We start from the raw sequence: 14,150 nt of genomic DNA, 5'->3' as shown, positions 1-14,150 counted from the left end.
CCTGTTTTGCTTTGCATGACGTCCATCTCTCCTCACACTTCTCGCCCCCCTCCACCCCCTTTTTATTGTCACTTTTTCCCCTCTGTCTCTCCATCTTATCTGTCGTGTGGCTGAAAGGTCACGTCTGTGTTGTTTGTCGTCTAAATAAGCCGCATGCCGCCTCGCGCCGATCTCCGATGCGAGGCGAGGAAAAACACACACGCAGACGCACACGCATCGACCTGTCTGCTCTCATTTCTTTATCTCTCTCTCTGGATCTGCCACATACATGCATGCACGCACTTTTTTTCCTGCACCCAAACCCCCCCCTCCCCACCACGTCCTCCACTTGCCCCCGCTGACCACACAGCAGTTCCTATTGATCACCGCCTCCAACTTCTGTTTGGTTTACTGTCAAAAGGGAGCCGCTGGGCAATAGGCCTACACTTTTCTAAATGTCAGTACATATAGTTGGACCGCTGTGCGCAAAACACACACACAGAAACATTAAGTCACCCCCTTGTTTCTTCATAATTTACCTCCAAGCAGCCAGACTTTTTAAAATAGTCTTGGTCAATAGTTCTTAAGGCTTTCTGAAGGTCTTTTTCTTTGGACTTTGGTGGCATTTTATCTTGTTTTCAATCCAGTGCCTGACAATTTCCAAATGAATGTTTTGTGCTGTAGTTAAGCCACTTAACTATGCATCGTTTAAGCATAACTGCTTACAACATTTCTCGCACACCACTTCTACATTTTTTTCTTTACAACTACAAACTTTAATGTATTTTGTGGGGATGGACCGGTCAGTTTAGGACAAGAGGGTAACTCTGGAGGAACTGCAGAGATCCACAGCTCAGGTGGGAGGGTTTGTTGACGGGACTAGTCGTGTTCTCCACAAACCTTGGAAGAGTGCAAAGAAGAAAAGCCCTCGGTGAAGAAAAGCCATAAAAAGTCTCATTTGCCACAAACCATGTAGGAGATACAACATGTGGAACGTTGCTTTGGTTAAACAGATGAGGGAAAAACTTCAGTTGTTTTTGGGGCCATATGCAAATCGCTACTTTGTTCTGGAAAAATAACTTACTTTACATGACCTTCAACACAGCTTGTGTTCTGTTAAGTTTACCGGTGTCAGATTTCCTTTAGCAGGTTCAAGGAAACTGGTCATAGTTGAGATGGATGATGCTAAATACAGGGAAATCCTTGAAGAAGACCTGGAAGAAGCTGCAAAAGGCTTCAGACTGGGGCAGAGGTTCATCTACCAGCAGAACAATGACGCTAAACGTACAGCCAGAGCTATAATCGAATGGTTTTAGATCACAGGTGTCAAGCTCCAGGCCTTGAGCTCTGGTGTCCTGCAACCGTCAGATGTGTCCCTGGTGCAACACATCTGAATGAAATGGCTGAATTAGCTCCTCATTATGCAGTGAAGCTCTCTAGGGTCCAGCTAATGACCCGATTATTTGACTTGGGCACATATAAAAGTTGCAGGACACCGGCTCACGAGGATTGGAGTTTGGCATCCCTGGTTTAGATCAAAACATATCCATGGGGGAGAATGGCCTAGTTAAAGCCCAGACCACCTGCTCTGGGTTTATATATGATATATAATCCTGAAAAAAATACGTCGGAGTAGGTGGTAACGAGATAAAATGAGGAAAGGTTTAAGGAGAATGCATAGCAGAGCTGGCAATAGCACCACTTCTTGAATGGTTTAAAGACTTTAAACATTAAAAATTAGATTATGGTGTTCTTTAACTGCACAAATTTCAGTTTTATTCTTACATATCTGGAACCACATTAGGTAATATCACACATTTAACTAATAAACACCTTTACGATGCCAGCTGACACTTCTAATCTATTATCCAAAGTGACCAAAGTCCAAAGAAAACCATGAAAGAAACAACTATTGATCAGAATCCACTTCAAAGGTTGCAAGAAGGTCTGAACGATCGCTACGTAAAACATTTCCTCTGGACACCATTACCATCGTCAGTATTTATTGTTTCTTGCTTTCTTCTTTACAAACCAATTGGATGAACCAACATTGGTCCAAACTGTTGGCCAGATGGCTCAGACAGGGACCAAAAAAAAAAAGAAGCGTTTTCCCCACCATCTAATTCAGCTTTTGATAAATGTGCGCGTGTGTGTAAAGCTGTTTAATGCCACCACCATCACAGAGGGCTTGCTAGACAGATGGCCTGATTTAGAGGCTACAGATTACAAGCCGTTATGGCCTTGTGAAAAATCACTTGGTCCCAACAAAAAAATAAAATAAATAAATAAATAATACGGCGACAATAAAACTCAACGGCCTCTTTCTGGTTTCCCATTTGAACAAACACACGACGCTATGTCAATATGTGCTCTGTAATGAGAAGATGCGAAGGGAGGGACGTGTTTGTCGAAGCTCTTTAGTGACTGGTGTTCCCCCTGCAAGGCGTCTGGTGTTCACTGATGACTTCCAGGTCTGAGAGATAGGAAAACAGTCCTCGTGCAATCTGGAAAAGTTAGGAATTTAAGTATTTTTCAGGTCTGGATAAGTCTGGAGGAGCATCCGTCTATCCACCAGCTCTCCTGACCACTGGAGAAAGCTTAGCTGTAGAAACACTGCAAATGGGGAACTAGAAATAAGTAAAATATTCTTTAAAATTAGTGTATTTGTCCTTGATTTTAGCACGTAAATAACATAATTTGCCAATGGAATGAGATTTTTGCACTTAAAATAGGAACAACTCATCTCCATCGTCTTATTTCAAGTGCAGGATGTCTAAATATCTAATTTAAGGGGTCAAAATACTCATTTCATTGGCAGATAATATTATTTACCTGCTCGAATCAAGGATAAATACACTAACTTTAAGAACATTTTACTTATCTTTAGTTACGTTTTTGCAGTGTAGATGGTCTGAAAAGAACTGCTAACTTTGGGAAATTTCAGGCCGGAGAAGTTGTGAATGTTTATATCAATCTATGAAAGCACAATTTCATTTAGAAGATTTCTCCCCATCTTATCCCCCCTACCCCTTTATTTTATTTTTTTACTAATGCAGGCCAGTATGGACTGCCCCCCAAGAAGGACCAGCCAGCGGGACGCACCACCAGCCGAATCCCAGGTAAGCAGGCGATAATCCCACCAGCAGACCCGTCCACAAAGATGAAAAGAGAGCATAAGCAACGACTGGTAGACATAAAGAAAAGCAGCAGCAGGGAGAGGGAGGGAGGCGGGGAGGTGACAGATGGAGAATGTGCAGCGGTGACATCTGCAGATCTCTCTGTTTAATTCCATATTTCTATCCCTCTCCTCCTTCTAGCTAAGTGCTGCGGGCGGGAGAGGGATGGCTAATAGCTACCCTGGGAGAAGGACAAGAAAAATAAGAGAGACGGGCAGAAAGAAGCAGTGGGGGGGGGGGGGGGGGAAGAAAAGAAAGAAAAGGGCAGGGAATCATTGTGGCCTGGATTTCTGTCGTTCTGTCAGAGGACATGAACGATTGGAAGAAATATGGAACGACGAGGGGAGAAGATGCATAAGGGGAGCGAAGGAACGGAGGGAGAGGAGAAGTGAAACGAAAAACGAGAGAAAGAGAGAGAGAGAGAGGGGGGGTAAGCAATGTGCAGATTTGTGCTCCAAGTCAAAGTCATTCACTGAAGGGAAAAATACATGATTCACACTCAGCCGCGTCTGTTCCTATTTTTCTGCTTTTTTTTCCATCCCGACAGTAAATTTGTTTTCCATAGAGAACGTGTAAATTGATGCATTCGCACTTTCTCAGATCACTTGTCCATAAATCCTAAACGAGAGGAGTGTTTTTATGTGTGAAGTAGGCAACAATAGTATGTATCTTTGCCCGCATGAATGATTTAATCACACACACGCGCGCGTAACAACGGACTTCGCACCTCTTGCATTTCCAGACGAGGACGTTTTTTGACTCTGTCTTAACCGCCCACCCTAGAAAGACGGTTTTAACTCCTGATCGCCATACTAAAAATCACTTATATCCATCCAATCCCAGTGCAATGTTGAAAGAGAGGGAACGTTTTCAGGAATCCGCTTTCCGTGTGACCTAATTAACACCGACCGCCACTCATCTGGATCGGAACGTACGGATGATTATTGGCTCAGTAATAACCAACTCTTTGCGGTCCACTGAGGGAGAACGTCCCTGGGTTTGCTTCATCATCAGAGAATCAGTTCAATTCATGACACATGTCATCTTAAGGCACTTTACAAAGTAAAATTCAATCAGATTATGCAGATTGGTCAAAAAGTTTCCTATCTAAGGAAACCCAGCAGGTTGCATCAAGTCTTAAAAAGCAGTATTCACTCCTCCATAAAGAGCGTAGAGCCACAGTGGACAGTCGTCTGCATTGTCCATGGCTTTGCAGCAATCCCTCATACTCAGCATGCATGAAGCGACAGTGGAGAGGAAAACTCAATTTTAACGGGAAGGAAAACCTCCAGCAGAACCAGGCTCACTATGAACGGTCATCTGCCTCGACCCACTGGGGGTTAGAGAAGACAGAGCAGAGACACAACAAGAGAGACAAAAAATCAGGCCACAGTGGCACTTGCTTTCGTTATATAGATGGAATCATGGACATTAATCATAAAGGCTGGGACTGTTTTTAGGTTTAATATGCAAAAAAAACCCCAATAAATTTCAGGGTTATTGTTATAACTGTCACGTGCAGCTTTGACTAAGTGATCCTGCAGCAATGCTTTACTTGCACACTGTCATAGATATATTATTCTGCACAGGAGGCATCAGGAAACTGTTAGTAAACAGCATTATTGTGACTGCAATTGCCAGCATGTTAAATTATTGTAGTAGCAACTTTTTTCGCCAAGTTTGTGGATACAAACAAAGAATTTCACATTGTGTAAAAAAAAAAAAGCTCCAGTGTATAACAGAAAAAGACATTATTCAGGGGAAAAAGGGAAGAACAGGGGCAGTATGTACAGGAGATTTCTTTTCCCCGCAGCAGGAGAGCTGGCTAGCCTGACTAAAAAGCGTTCATCAGAGTCACCGCCTGGGGATAGAAACCGGCTCGCTGTCGGCTCGTTTTAGCCATTGTTGCTTTTAGCCATTGTTGTAATTGTTGCTTTTCTGCTTTTACATGAAATACATTCGATGCTGCTATAAAGGTTTCAATTTTATATAAATACCTACCAGTGTTACCACTGTTATCAGCATAAAACTGCCAGCACGGCTTTATTTGCATATTTTCAAACGGCCTATAAGGTGCATTTTACAGCCGTGCTCGGGTTCTTAATCTAAACTCTATCAGTCCCCAGAGCGATATATAAAGCAGGTGTCATGGTTCGGTTTAGGAAGGACCCAAATGCTGAGCGGAGATCAGATTTTTAATATTGAAAACAAACTTAACCTCCAACGTATGTATGAAGACCAGGCAGGGCTACAAAGCAACAGGGAACACAGAGGCTACGTTCACACAGCAGGCCAATGTGACCCAAATCCGTCTTTTCCTTGGCACTGTGAACAGCCCATTTACAGTCTTTTAACCCCTCAAAAAATCTGATTTGTGCCACTTCCATATGTGGTACTAAATTGGATATTTTTAAAGCCTCCGCAGCATGAACTGTCATGTCGCGTTTCAGCCGTCTTTTACGTCACTATCCTGGCTCTCACGACACATCCACACAGACTTCTCTCCAGCAGTAGCAGCCATAGCTCCTCAAACGGCACAATTTTAGTAGCTGTGCTCCTCTTATACTGCAAATGACTGTTGGTTGAACATCTCCTGCCAACGGTTCTCCGTTCCTGTCCTCAGGACTGACTGTCCTGAATGTTTTAGGTGTTTCGTTGTCGCCACACGCGCCTCGCTTAAACGATTAACACGCTTCTGCAACGTTTGACGGCATCCTGAGGACGCAATGCAACCAAATGGATCAGTGTGTGCTGGCGCAGAAAACAGATGTAAAACATGAAGGATTGAGATTCACTGTTTTAAGCAGTTGAAAATGTAAACATTCTTGGTAAGCAAGCCCTTGTCGTTTTAATGAGTGGCTAAAATGTGGAATGCTTTGAAGCAAAGCAGCCTAGGTGTGAAAATTCTCACGTCACATGTCAGAAATGAGGAAACCACCTTTAAAACACATCTAAGATGGCAAAGTTAGATTTTATTTGCTTCCGTTATCATTTAAGTTATTGAACTAAGCAATTATATTAGCTTCTATCTGTGCATCTATTGTCTTCCACTTACTTGAGATTGAATCACAAGGGGAAACAAGGTCCAAAAATAGCTTTACAGCAACACTTTTTTTTAGCTCTGACTAGATGGGAAACGTAGTTTCTTCAGCAGGTCCTGGGTCTTCCTCCGGGTTTCTTCCCAGTGGGACGTGCCTGAAAAGCTTTCATAGGCAGGCGCCCAACAGGCATCCTGATTAGATGCCCAAACAACTTCAGCTGACCTCTTTTGGTGTGGAGAAGTAGTGACTCTGCTCTGAGAACCCACCAGAAATAGAAGCTGCTCACCTTAAGGCTGAGCCCAGCCACACTATAGAGGAGGCTTATTCCAGTCACAGTCATGATCCAAACCCTACTGATCGTAACTGAGGCTCAGATTGTAGACAACCTGGTACACCAATAGATTTACTTTTTGGCTCAGCTCTTTCGTTGGTGCTGGAGTAGACAGACCACTCCAGCACCAGCATTACTGAAGAGCAGGCCCAAATCCATCAGAGATACTCCACTGTAGAGGCAGGGGCGTCGCCATTTTTAAAATCGGTGTCCGAAGTCGCTTCCGATGTTGCCAGAAGGAGACCGCTGGAAGTCGTTTCCAACAGAAAGTTAACAAAGTCGTATTAAATCCACTGACGTTAGGTTTAGGTTTCTCATCCACCAATGTTAGGGTTAGCCTAACCTGACTCCGCCAGATGGATTTGCTCCGCATATCCATCTGGAAACCTTCCGTTGAAGTAATTTTGAGAAGGGGCGAAAATACTGGTTAGCTGATTGGCCTATGTTGGTGATAGACGGGCCAAATAAACCAATCAGATCAATGAAGCATATGACGTACTAACAGCGACGACGAAAACACAACCACAAACTCTCGCTGAAACCAGTCGGGAGAAGAGCAAAAACATCTTTTCCTCTGAGAAAAGCCTCCAGAGCAGTGTTTTGCTCTTCTTTCAGTGAAGAAATACTCTGTAATTCTGATAAAACTTGCTCGATAGCCACGCTAACGCTAGTTTCATCGGCTGAAGCCGCCATGTTCTTTAGACTGAACTGTCGCGCTTCTCGTTGCGTCACACCTCAACCCGCCTCAAAGCCAACGCTGATTGGACGTTCGTTTGGTGAACTGCTCCAAATTTTCTTCAACGGAAAGTAGCCAGACTGATCTGCGAGTGAAACCTTGAAAGCTCGCGAGATCAGGATGGTCTCACGAGTGTTTGTTTATTCTCACCAATGTGAACGTCCAGCATTGATTATAAAAATGGGGGCAGCCTGTGAGTGCACCAGGTGCGTCTCCATTCATCCATCCATCTCCAGCTCCACCTTACTGTAAGATGCTTGAACCCCTCCTTGAGGCGCTGACTGAATCCCAACTTGGCGTCCACCCTTTCCAGTTGGAAATCATTGCCTCAGAGGAGCTGACTCTCCCAGCGACTTTATTGAGTCTTGAATTCAATTAATAATGATCTTAAAAAGTTAACATCCCACTGGAAATATTCCCAAAAATATATATTTAAACTAATCATTTTAAAATTAGATGTAAATGTAAAGTAGAAGGAGAAGGACAGCTGGTGTGGTTGCTTATTTATTTATTTTCTTTTCTTTTCTTTTTTTTATTTCTTGCCTGTTGCGTGTTTCTCTCTAAGGCGAATTCATTATTGATATAAAATGGTTAATGGAAGCAAATGGAAAAATAAAGCCTCGGAGTCTAAACTCCGGTGATAAAAAAAAAAACAGGAAGAGAAGTAGGAAAATAGAGGGGGGCGGGGTGAGAAGAGAGGTAAAAGAGAAGAGGATATAATAAAGAGACCCGGGTGAAAAGCGGCATCCATAATGGAGATGGAGAGCGAGGGACGTTGGGTTAATGGAGGGAGGAAGAGAGCGGGAGTAGGGAGCATAATCGACGTCCGGCATTAGGGTTTTGCTCTCAGTCGGGTCCAGCACGACGGGGCGCCGAGGGGCGGGGGGGGGGGGGGGGGCAGGGGATGGGTGAGGTGAGCCGGCGTGTATCTGCTGGTATGATTGTGTGCGTGTGTGTGTGCGTCTCGGTGTCTGAGTGTGTCGTTGTTGCCAGGCACTGAGCTCAGAGCAAGGTAGGTCATTACGGCTACAATAACCCAAAGACAGCAAGGACCACGGAGCGAGGCGGGAGGGGGGAGGAGGAAACCGAGGGAGACGCAGGAGCGAGGCAGAAAGGGATGTGTGCCAAGAATAATGATGGACCAATCCCGGCGACTCTATCTCAGCCTTAACCAGTTCGAAACTCCTGCTAACACGCTCCCTGTCTCTCTCCACACACACACACACACACACACACACACACCCAAGACCGTCATCCACCTGCTGAGATCTGACCCGACCCCCTGAGGGGACAGCCGCCAAGTCGGAGGCTGTAAAAATCTCGGCTTTCGGGCAAACGAAGGCTCTCACAGAACGGAACGACGGAGCGAAGACAGTTTGCCAGACGGACGGATACAGAGAAAGACTTTCAGGCAGGAAGGCGAGCAGGCCAGTGTGTGGTCCGGGCAGTGGGAGCCGACCCTGGAGGCTCTCTTCATGTGGCCCGCCTGTAATGCTAAGCAAATACCGTCTTTAGGGTTAGGGAAAATACCGTTTGTTACCTTGGTGTACGCTGTGGCTCTCCACAAAAGCATACACTGTTCAGAGCGCTCTCGGCTCACCGCGGACATTCCTCGCCGTTTTATATGCGCCGCTGTCCACTTCGTCACGTCAATAAAGAGACCACAAATGAGCTTCTGTGAGATCTGCCGCATACTTTGCCGCATTCCGCTGGGTTGGAACCGGCGAGGCCTCCTCTCATTGGGCTAAACCGTCGCCATTATTCATGTTATTGTGGTGCAAGGCCATAAAGAACGGCATGTTTTCTCCAAAGCATCATGAAAGCGTCCAGTGTTATTGCTTTGGTGGGTTTAATGTAGAAGCGACGAGAAGCTTGTTCGGGGGGGGGGGGGGGGGGGGCCTCGTAAAGTTTTCAGAAGGGCGGCGATGTAGCGGCTGCTCACTGATAACCGTTGGACGGCACAATCCAAATGCCAGGACAAGAAATGCACCAACAGGAGATCTGTGACCAGTGAGAATTAGGTGTGAATTCTTCATGGGTACCTCGGCTTCCTCCCACAGTCCTAAAACACACGTATTAGGTTAATTGGTCTCTCATAAACAGGCTTTAAATGATATGTCCTGTCTCTGTCTGTGTTACCCTGTAATGGACCAGCAACCCCCCCTTCCCCAATCAGGTAAATCATGTCTTCAAAACAGCTGATTGCAGGTTCTACCTGAGCAGATAGCCTTACTAACTAGTCAGCTATCAGCTTGTTACCCTTACAGTGTTACTGAACAGAATTGCAAGAAATGCACAATAAATGCATTGTTTTACACTTTCCCATTGTGGCCTTCAACTATTACTTAAGAAAAACTGAAAAAAGCTATTTACAACTGCGTTAGCAAACATACATTTTTTTAATTTAATCTCAATTGTGACTGCGATACAGTTATTTCTTAGATTTTTTTTTTCAATGCCATCAATGTTGATTTTTGTTTTGGAAAAAAAAAGCCATGTAACACCATACATTTCAGTTTAAAATCTCTAAGTATTGTGATACTTTAGACGTGGTATTTTCACTTAGGGTTACCATACAGATCCATCTAAACAATGTCTAAATGGCCCATTGTGTCTGGGCTAACATTGGCATGCGGTTTGTCTAAAAGTGAAAGTTATTTTCACAGCTAAATAGTTTTTTTTTTTATATAGTAGAACTGAATTTCTGTGTTAGTTAACTTGGAAAACTAAAAAAAAAAGAAGTCTCCAAATCAATAAATGAGCTACGCATCGACAAACTGTTATATGTGAGTTGTATTATTCCAGTCCGTAGTTGCTTCTGAAACATTTGCTCAACTTTGTGATGAAAGCAGTGCCGTCGTCAGTATGAGACTGTAGTATTCCCGTTTGGATTAAAGCTGAACCCTTTTTGAAGGCTGGACATCTCAAGGTTTTGATGTTCTCTGGTTTATTTCAGGCGGAAACTCCACCCAGTCCCGAGGGCCCTTTGGAGAGGGCCACGAAGACGAGAACGGACCCCTGCAGCCGTCCAACATCGCCCTCATCACCGGCGCCGCCGGAGGCTCCGCCTTCCTCATACTGGTCACTGCCGTCATCTGCATCGTGTGCTACCGCCGGAGGCACGCCAAGCACTCCGACACCCACCACCCTCCGCTGTCGCTCTCGTCCCTCACCAGCCCCAAGCGCGGCGGCGGCGGCGGCATATCCAGCTCCAACAACAACGGCTCGGAGCCCAGCGACATCATCATTCCCCTCCGGACGTCGGACTCGGCTTACTGCCCGCACTACGAGAAGGTGAGCGGGGACTACGGGCACCCCGTCTACATCGTTCAGGAGATGCCGCCTCAGAGCCCGGCCAACATTTACTACAAAGTATGAGAAGGCCTTCTGGACACTCCCGCCTCTTCCCTTCAACCACGACCAGCCAATCACGGCCAACATCTCCCAAACGAAGCCACTACAAAAATTTGCCATCCTAGCTCCACACTGGATTGCCTCAGTAGTACCAGTATTGTCCTTCGGAAAAACCCCTCACCCCACTCGTCCCGGCCACCGTTGTGTTTCTAGCTGAATAAACCCTCCTCCCACCTTGACCCCATTCCACACAACTGGGCCATTAAGTGTGTGTAAGGGGTGATGTTGTACCCGTGCATAACCCTTCCCAACAAGGCCCTTATGATTGGGCAAGAGGCTCTGAATTCCCCCATCTTGTTATCTCAGAGCTAAATGAGACCCCCACCAACCCCCCACCCCACCCTTTAACGTGTCACACACTCTTTTTCTAAGAGTGTAAACCTGGTGTTGGGATGTTTTAGAAAAAAAAAAAAGACTGAAAGGACTTTAAAAACAAAAAAAGGACTACGCTTCTGGACCCACTTGGCACCGACGAACTCTGATTCCCAGAGCGCCACGCCCGCCTTGCCCACCACCCCCCGCCCCCCTTTTAGATCTCTATCATCCAATCGGCGACGAGCCCCTTGCCGCTAACTCGACAATAGCCTCCTAGTTTGTTCGTGTTTGTTTCAATCGAGTAAAACAGGCTTGGGGGGCCTCGAACTCACAACCCGAGCCCAGACCGGACCCCCACCCACCCCTCCCCCCCTTTGGTGAGGTCTGGCCAATCGGTGACTCTCAGAATCGTGTATATTTTAATAAAACGTGTTTGTGTGACTGTGCACAAGCGTGCAAAACAGTTGGATAATAATTATGGCGCTGCTGCTGCTGCTCCACATTAGAGTGCAGTTAGTGTGCTTCAGCAAGTTTGCATACACGTGAGTGTGTGTGTGCTTCTCTGTGTGTGTGTGTGTGTGTGTGTGTGTGTGAATGCGTGAGTGTGTGTGTGTGTGTGTGTGTGTGTGTGTCTGTTCTTTAGACTTGTCTTAAATACCAAAACACAAAATAGTGAGCGATTATCAAAAAAAAAAGTGAGATTTTCTATGGCTATCAACACTTATAGATTATATATATGAATATCCAGTAAATAATTTCTAGATGTTTTTTTTTTTTAATCGGTTTATTATTTTTACCCACTCTGTTATATTACACTTATGTTTCTAAATGTTTTCATTTGCTTTTTTTTGTTTTTTTGTTGCTTATTTCTTGCCCTGTTGCATTTATATTTTACAGTGCCTTGCAAAAGTATTCCTACTTCTTAAACTTTTTTTTTTTCCCACATTTTGTCACATTGGTACCCTGAATCTCAACGCTTTTATTGGGCTTTTATGAAACACTAAGTGGCCCATAATTGTGAAGTGGGAGAAAAAGGAGGCTATGGGAGAAAATCCTGGTATTTTTGGCTGCGTTTATTCTCATTTACATTTCTAGGCTAAGATGTGTTAAAGCAATGTCAAAAACTATACAATGACTTATTTATTGGCTAAATTCTATGTTAATTACTCAGAAACGGGATTACATTATTGCAAAGTCTTTGCTTTAGTGGTCAAAAGGGTTATGTTATTGGCCAGTATTACAATATTATGAGTTGTTTGGCTAATAGTTATCCTGTTGGACTGAGGAAATTAGAAATAAAAACTTCCAGTTCACAATCATGCTCTAGCTCCTTTGTATTGGTCTATCAGATAAAATCCCAATAAAATGCATTGAAGTGGGCTATTGCATTGTGACAAACTGTGGGGGGGAAAAAAGCGGAAGGGTTACGAAAACTTTCTGCAGAGCACTTTACATTAACTAAATCCCCTCTTTAAAGAAGTTGTTTCTGTTTTCATTCCCTCCCTCCCTCCTCCCTGAGGCCGACTCTGTGTATATTTTTCTAGCTCATCGTACTATGCTGTAGTTCTGAGGTCTAGACCTCGTTTTCGTGGAAGTGTTGAGGTAGAACCATCAATGAAAAGTTTTTTCTGTTATTTTTTTTTTTCCACCTTTCTTTCATTTTAAAAGGCAGACGCAAAAGAAGCTGGGGGGTGGGGTGGGCTGGGGGTGGCAACGGAGGATGGGGATGAGGGAAGGTAAAGAGAGAGGACGAAATAATAATAATAAAAAAGAAGAGAAGAACAAAGGAGAGAGAAAGAGCGCTGTCTCGGGAGGAGGAATAAAGCGGCTTCTGAATGCAGAACTTTAAGGAGAAGGAGGGGGGGAAAAAACGAGCGGGAGGGAGATGAGGGAAGACGAGACTGTGAAGCAAACAGTGGAGCAGCAGGAGTAATAGATGAAGGATCCAGTAGAAGGACGGAAGGATGGACGGAGAGCACATGAAAGAGTGGCTGGCGAAGAGGAGAAGCCTCTGAGGTGCTGGACTGTCAGCCAATAAAAAAAAGAAGAAGAAGAAGAAGAAGCAAAAAAAAAAAACGGATTTTCGGACGAGTTGAACTCTACACGCACGCAGACATCCAACACGCACACATTCACTGTGACTCCGGCACGTGCTCCTCTCTTTCTCCCCGTCCCCAAAAAAAAAAAAAAAAAAAATATATAGAAATGTTTGTGTTGAACTCTCTTTGGAAGTTCAACACAACACTCTCTCAGATCTCACAGGTTTTTTTTCGACGACTGTCGCGTCACATCCCGCAAACACGTTCGCCCCACGCTCGACCAATAAGAAGGAAGTGTTGCTTTCATCTGATCTGTGTTCCCGTGAATCACCTGGTGGACGTGGAAGGGGTTTTGAAAAAAAAAAGAGAAGAAGAAGAAGAAGAAGAAGAAACAAACACATACCAACAACAAATGATTGATTGTGTTGTGCGTTCCTCTCTCCTTCACACACACATACAAACACACACACACATATAAACACACACCAGTGCCCTGCACCTCAACCTCAGAGAGCAGCAGCCCGGCGCTGTGTGGGGAGGTGCATTACATTCACCTTGTGCATACTAATAAAGCTGTTTTTGTGTTGCTCAGACATGTTTTTTGGCTTATGTGTAAAACCGCGGAGAGCTTATGCTTTATCTTTTTTTTTTTTCTTCCGTTTTTTTGTTTTATTCTCAACTTTGTCCAAACACACGCAGACTCCAGTGTTATTGCCATGTTTCCTGTGTGAAGCCAGTGTTAAGAATCTGAACCTTTCCACATTTCTCAGCCGTGTTTTTGTATCGGTATCATATAATCTTTCATACTTAAGTGTCGCATTCGTCTGAAATGACTTTGTTCCACACATGCTGATGTTCTTTTCTGTTTATTATTATTTTTTTTAATACCACGGAGGAGTTTGGATTGTATTTTTGACTGTATTAAAATTGATTTGAGAAAAAAAAAACAAGACAGAGAGAGAGGGGGGAAGCACCTCAAATTCTCCTTTTTTTTTGTACGACTACCAACTTGTGTTTCCCTTTCTTATGTATGTTTATTTAAGTACTTTAAAAAGACATTCCTCCAAGCCAAATCAAGTGTCTGTTATTCTCTGAAAGTCCAACATGAAGGTATTTTGA

General features: G+C 44.3%; 1 protein-coding gene across 1 annotated transcript in view; it reads left to right on the top strand.

Moving 5' to 3' along the window:
- Positions 1-13,416, top strand: part of efnb3b (ephrin-B3b) — a 133,672-nt gene extending 120,256 nt beyond the window's left edge. Inside the window, exons 4-5 of the mRNA XM_036146630.1 lie at positions 3,036-3,098; positions 10,220-13,416. Coding sequence (XP_036002523.1) covers positions 3,036-3,098; positions 10,220-10,641 — 485 coding nt within the window. The 3' untranslated portion in view covers positions 10,642-13,416. The remainder of the gene's footprint in view (positions 1-3,035; positions 3,099-10,219) is intronic.
- Positions 13,417-14,150: the final 734 nt, after the last annotated feature.

The sequence above is a fragment of the Fundulus heteroclitus genome, chromosome 14 (assembly GCF_011125445.2).
Source record: "Fundulus heteroclitus isolate FHET01 chromosome 14, MU-UCD_Fhet_4.1, whole genome shotgun sequence".
NCBI lineage: Eukaryota > Metazoa > Chordata > Actinopteri > Cyprinodontiformes > Fundulidae > Fundulus > Fundulus heteroclitus.
The sequence above is the reverse complement of the archived record's forward strand: the minus strand, read 5'-3'. Positions and strand labels throughout refer to the sequence as shown.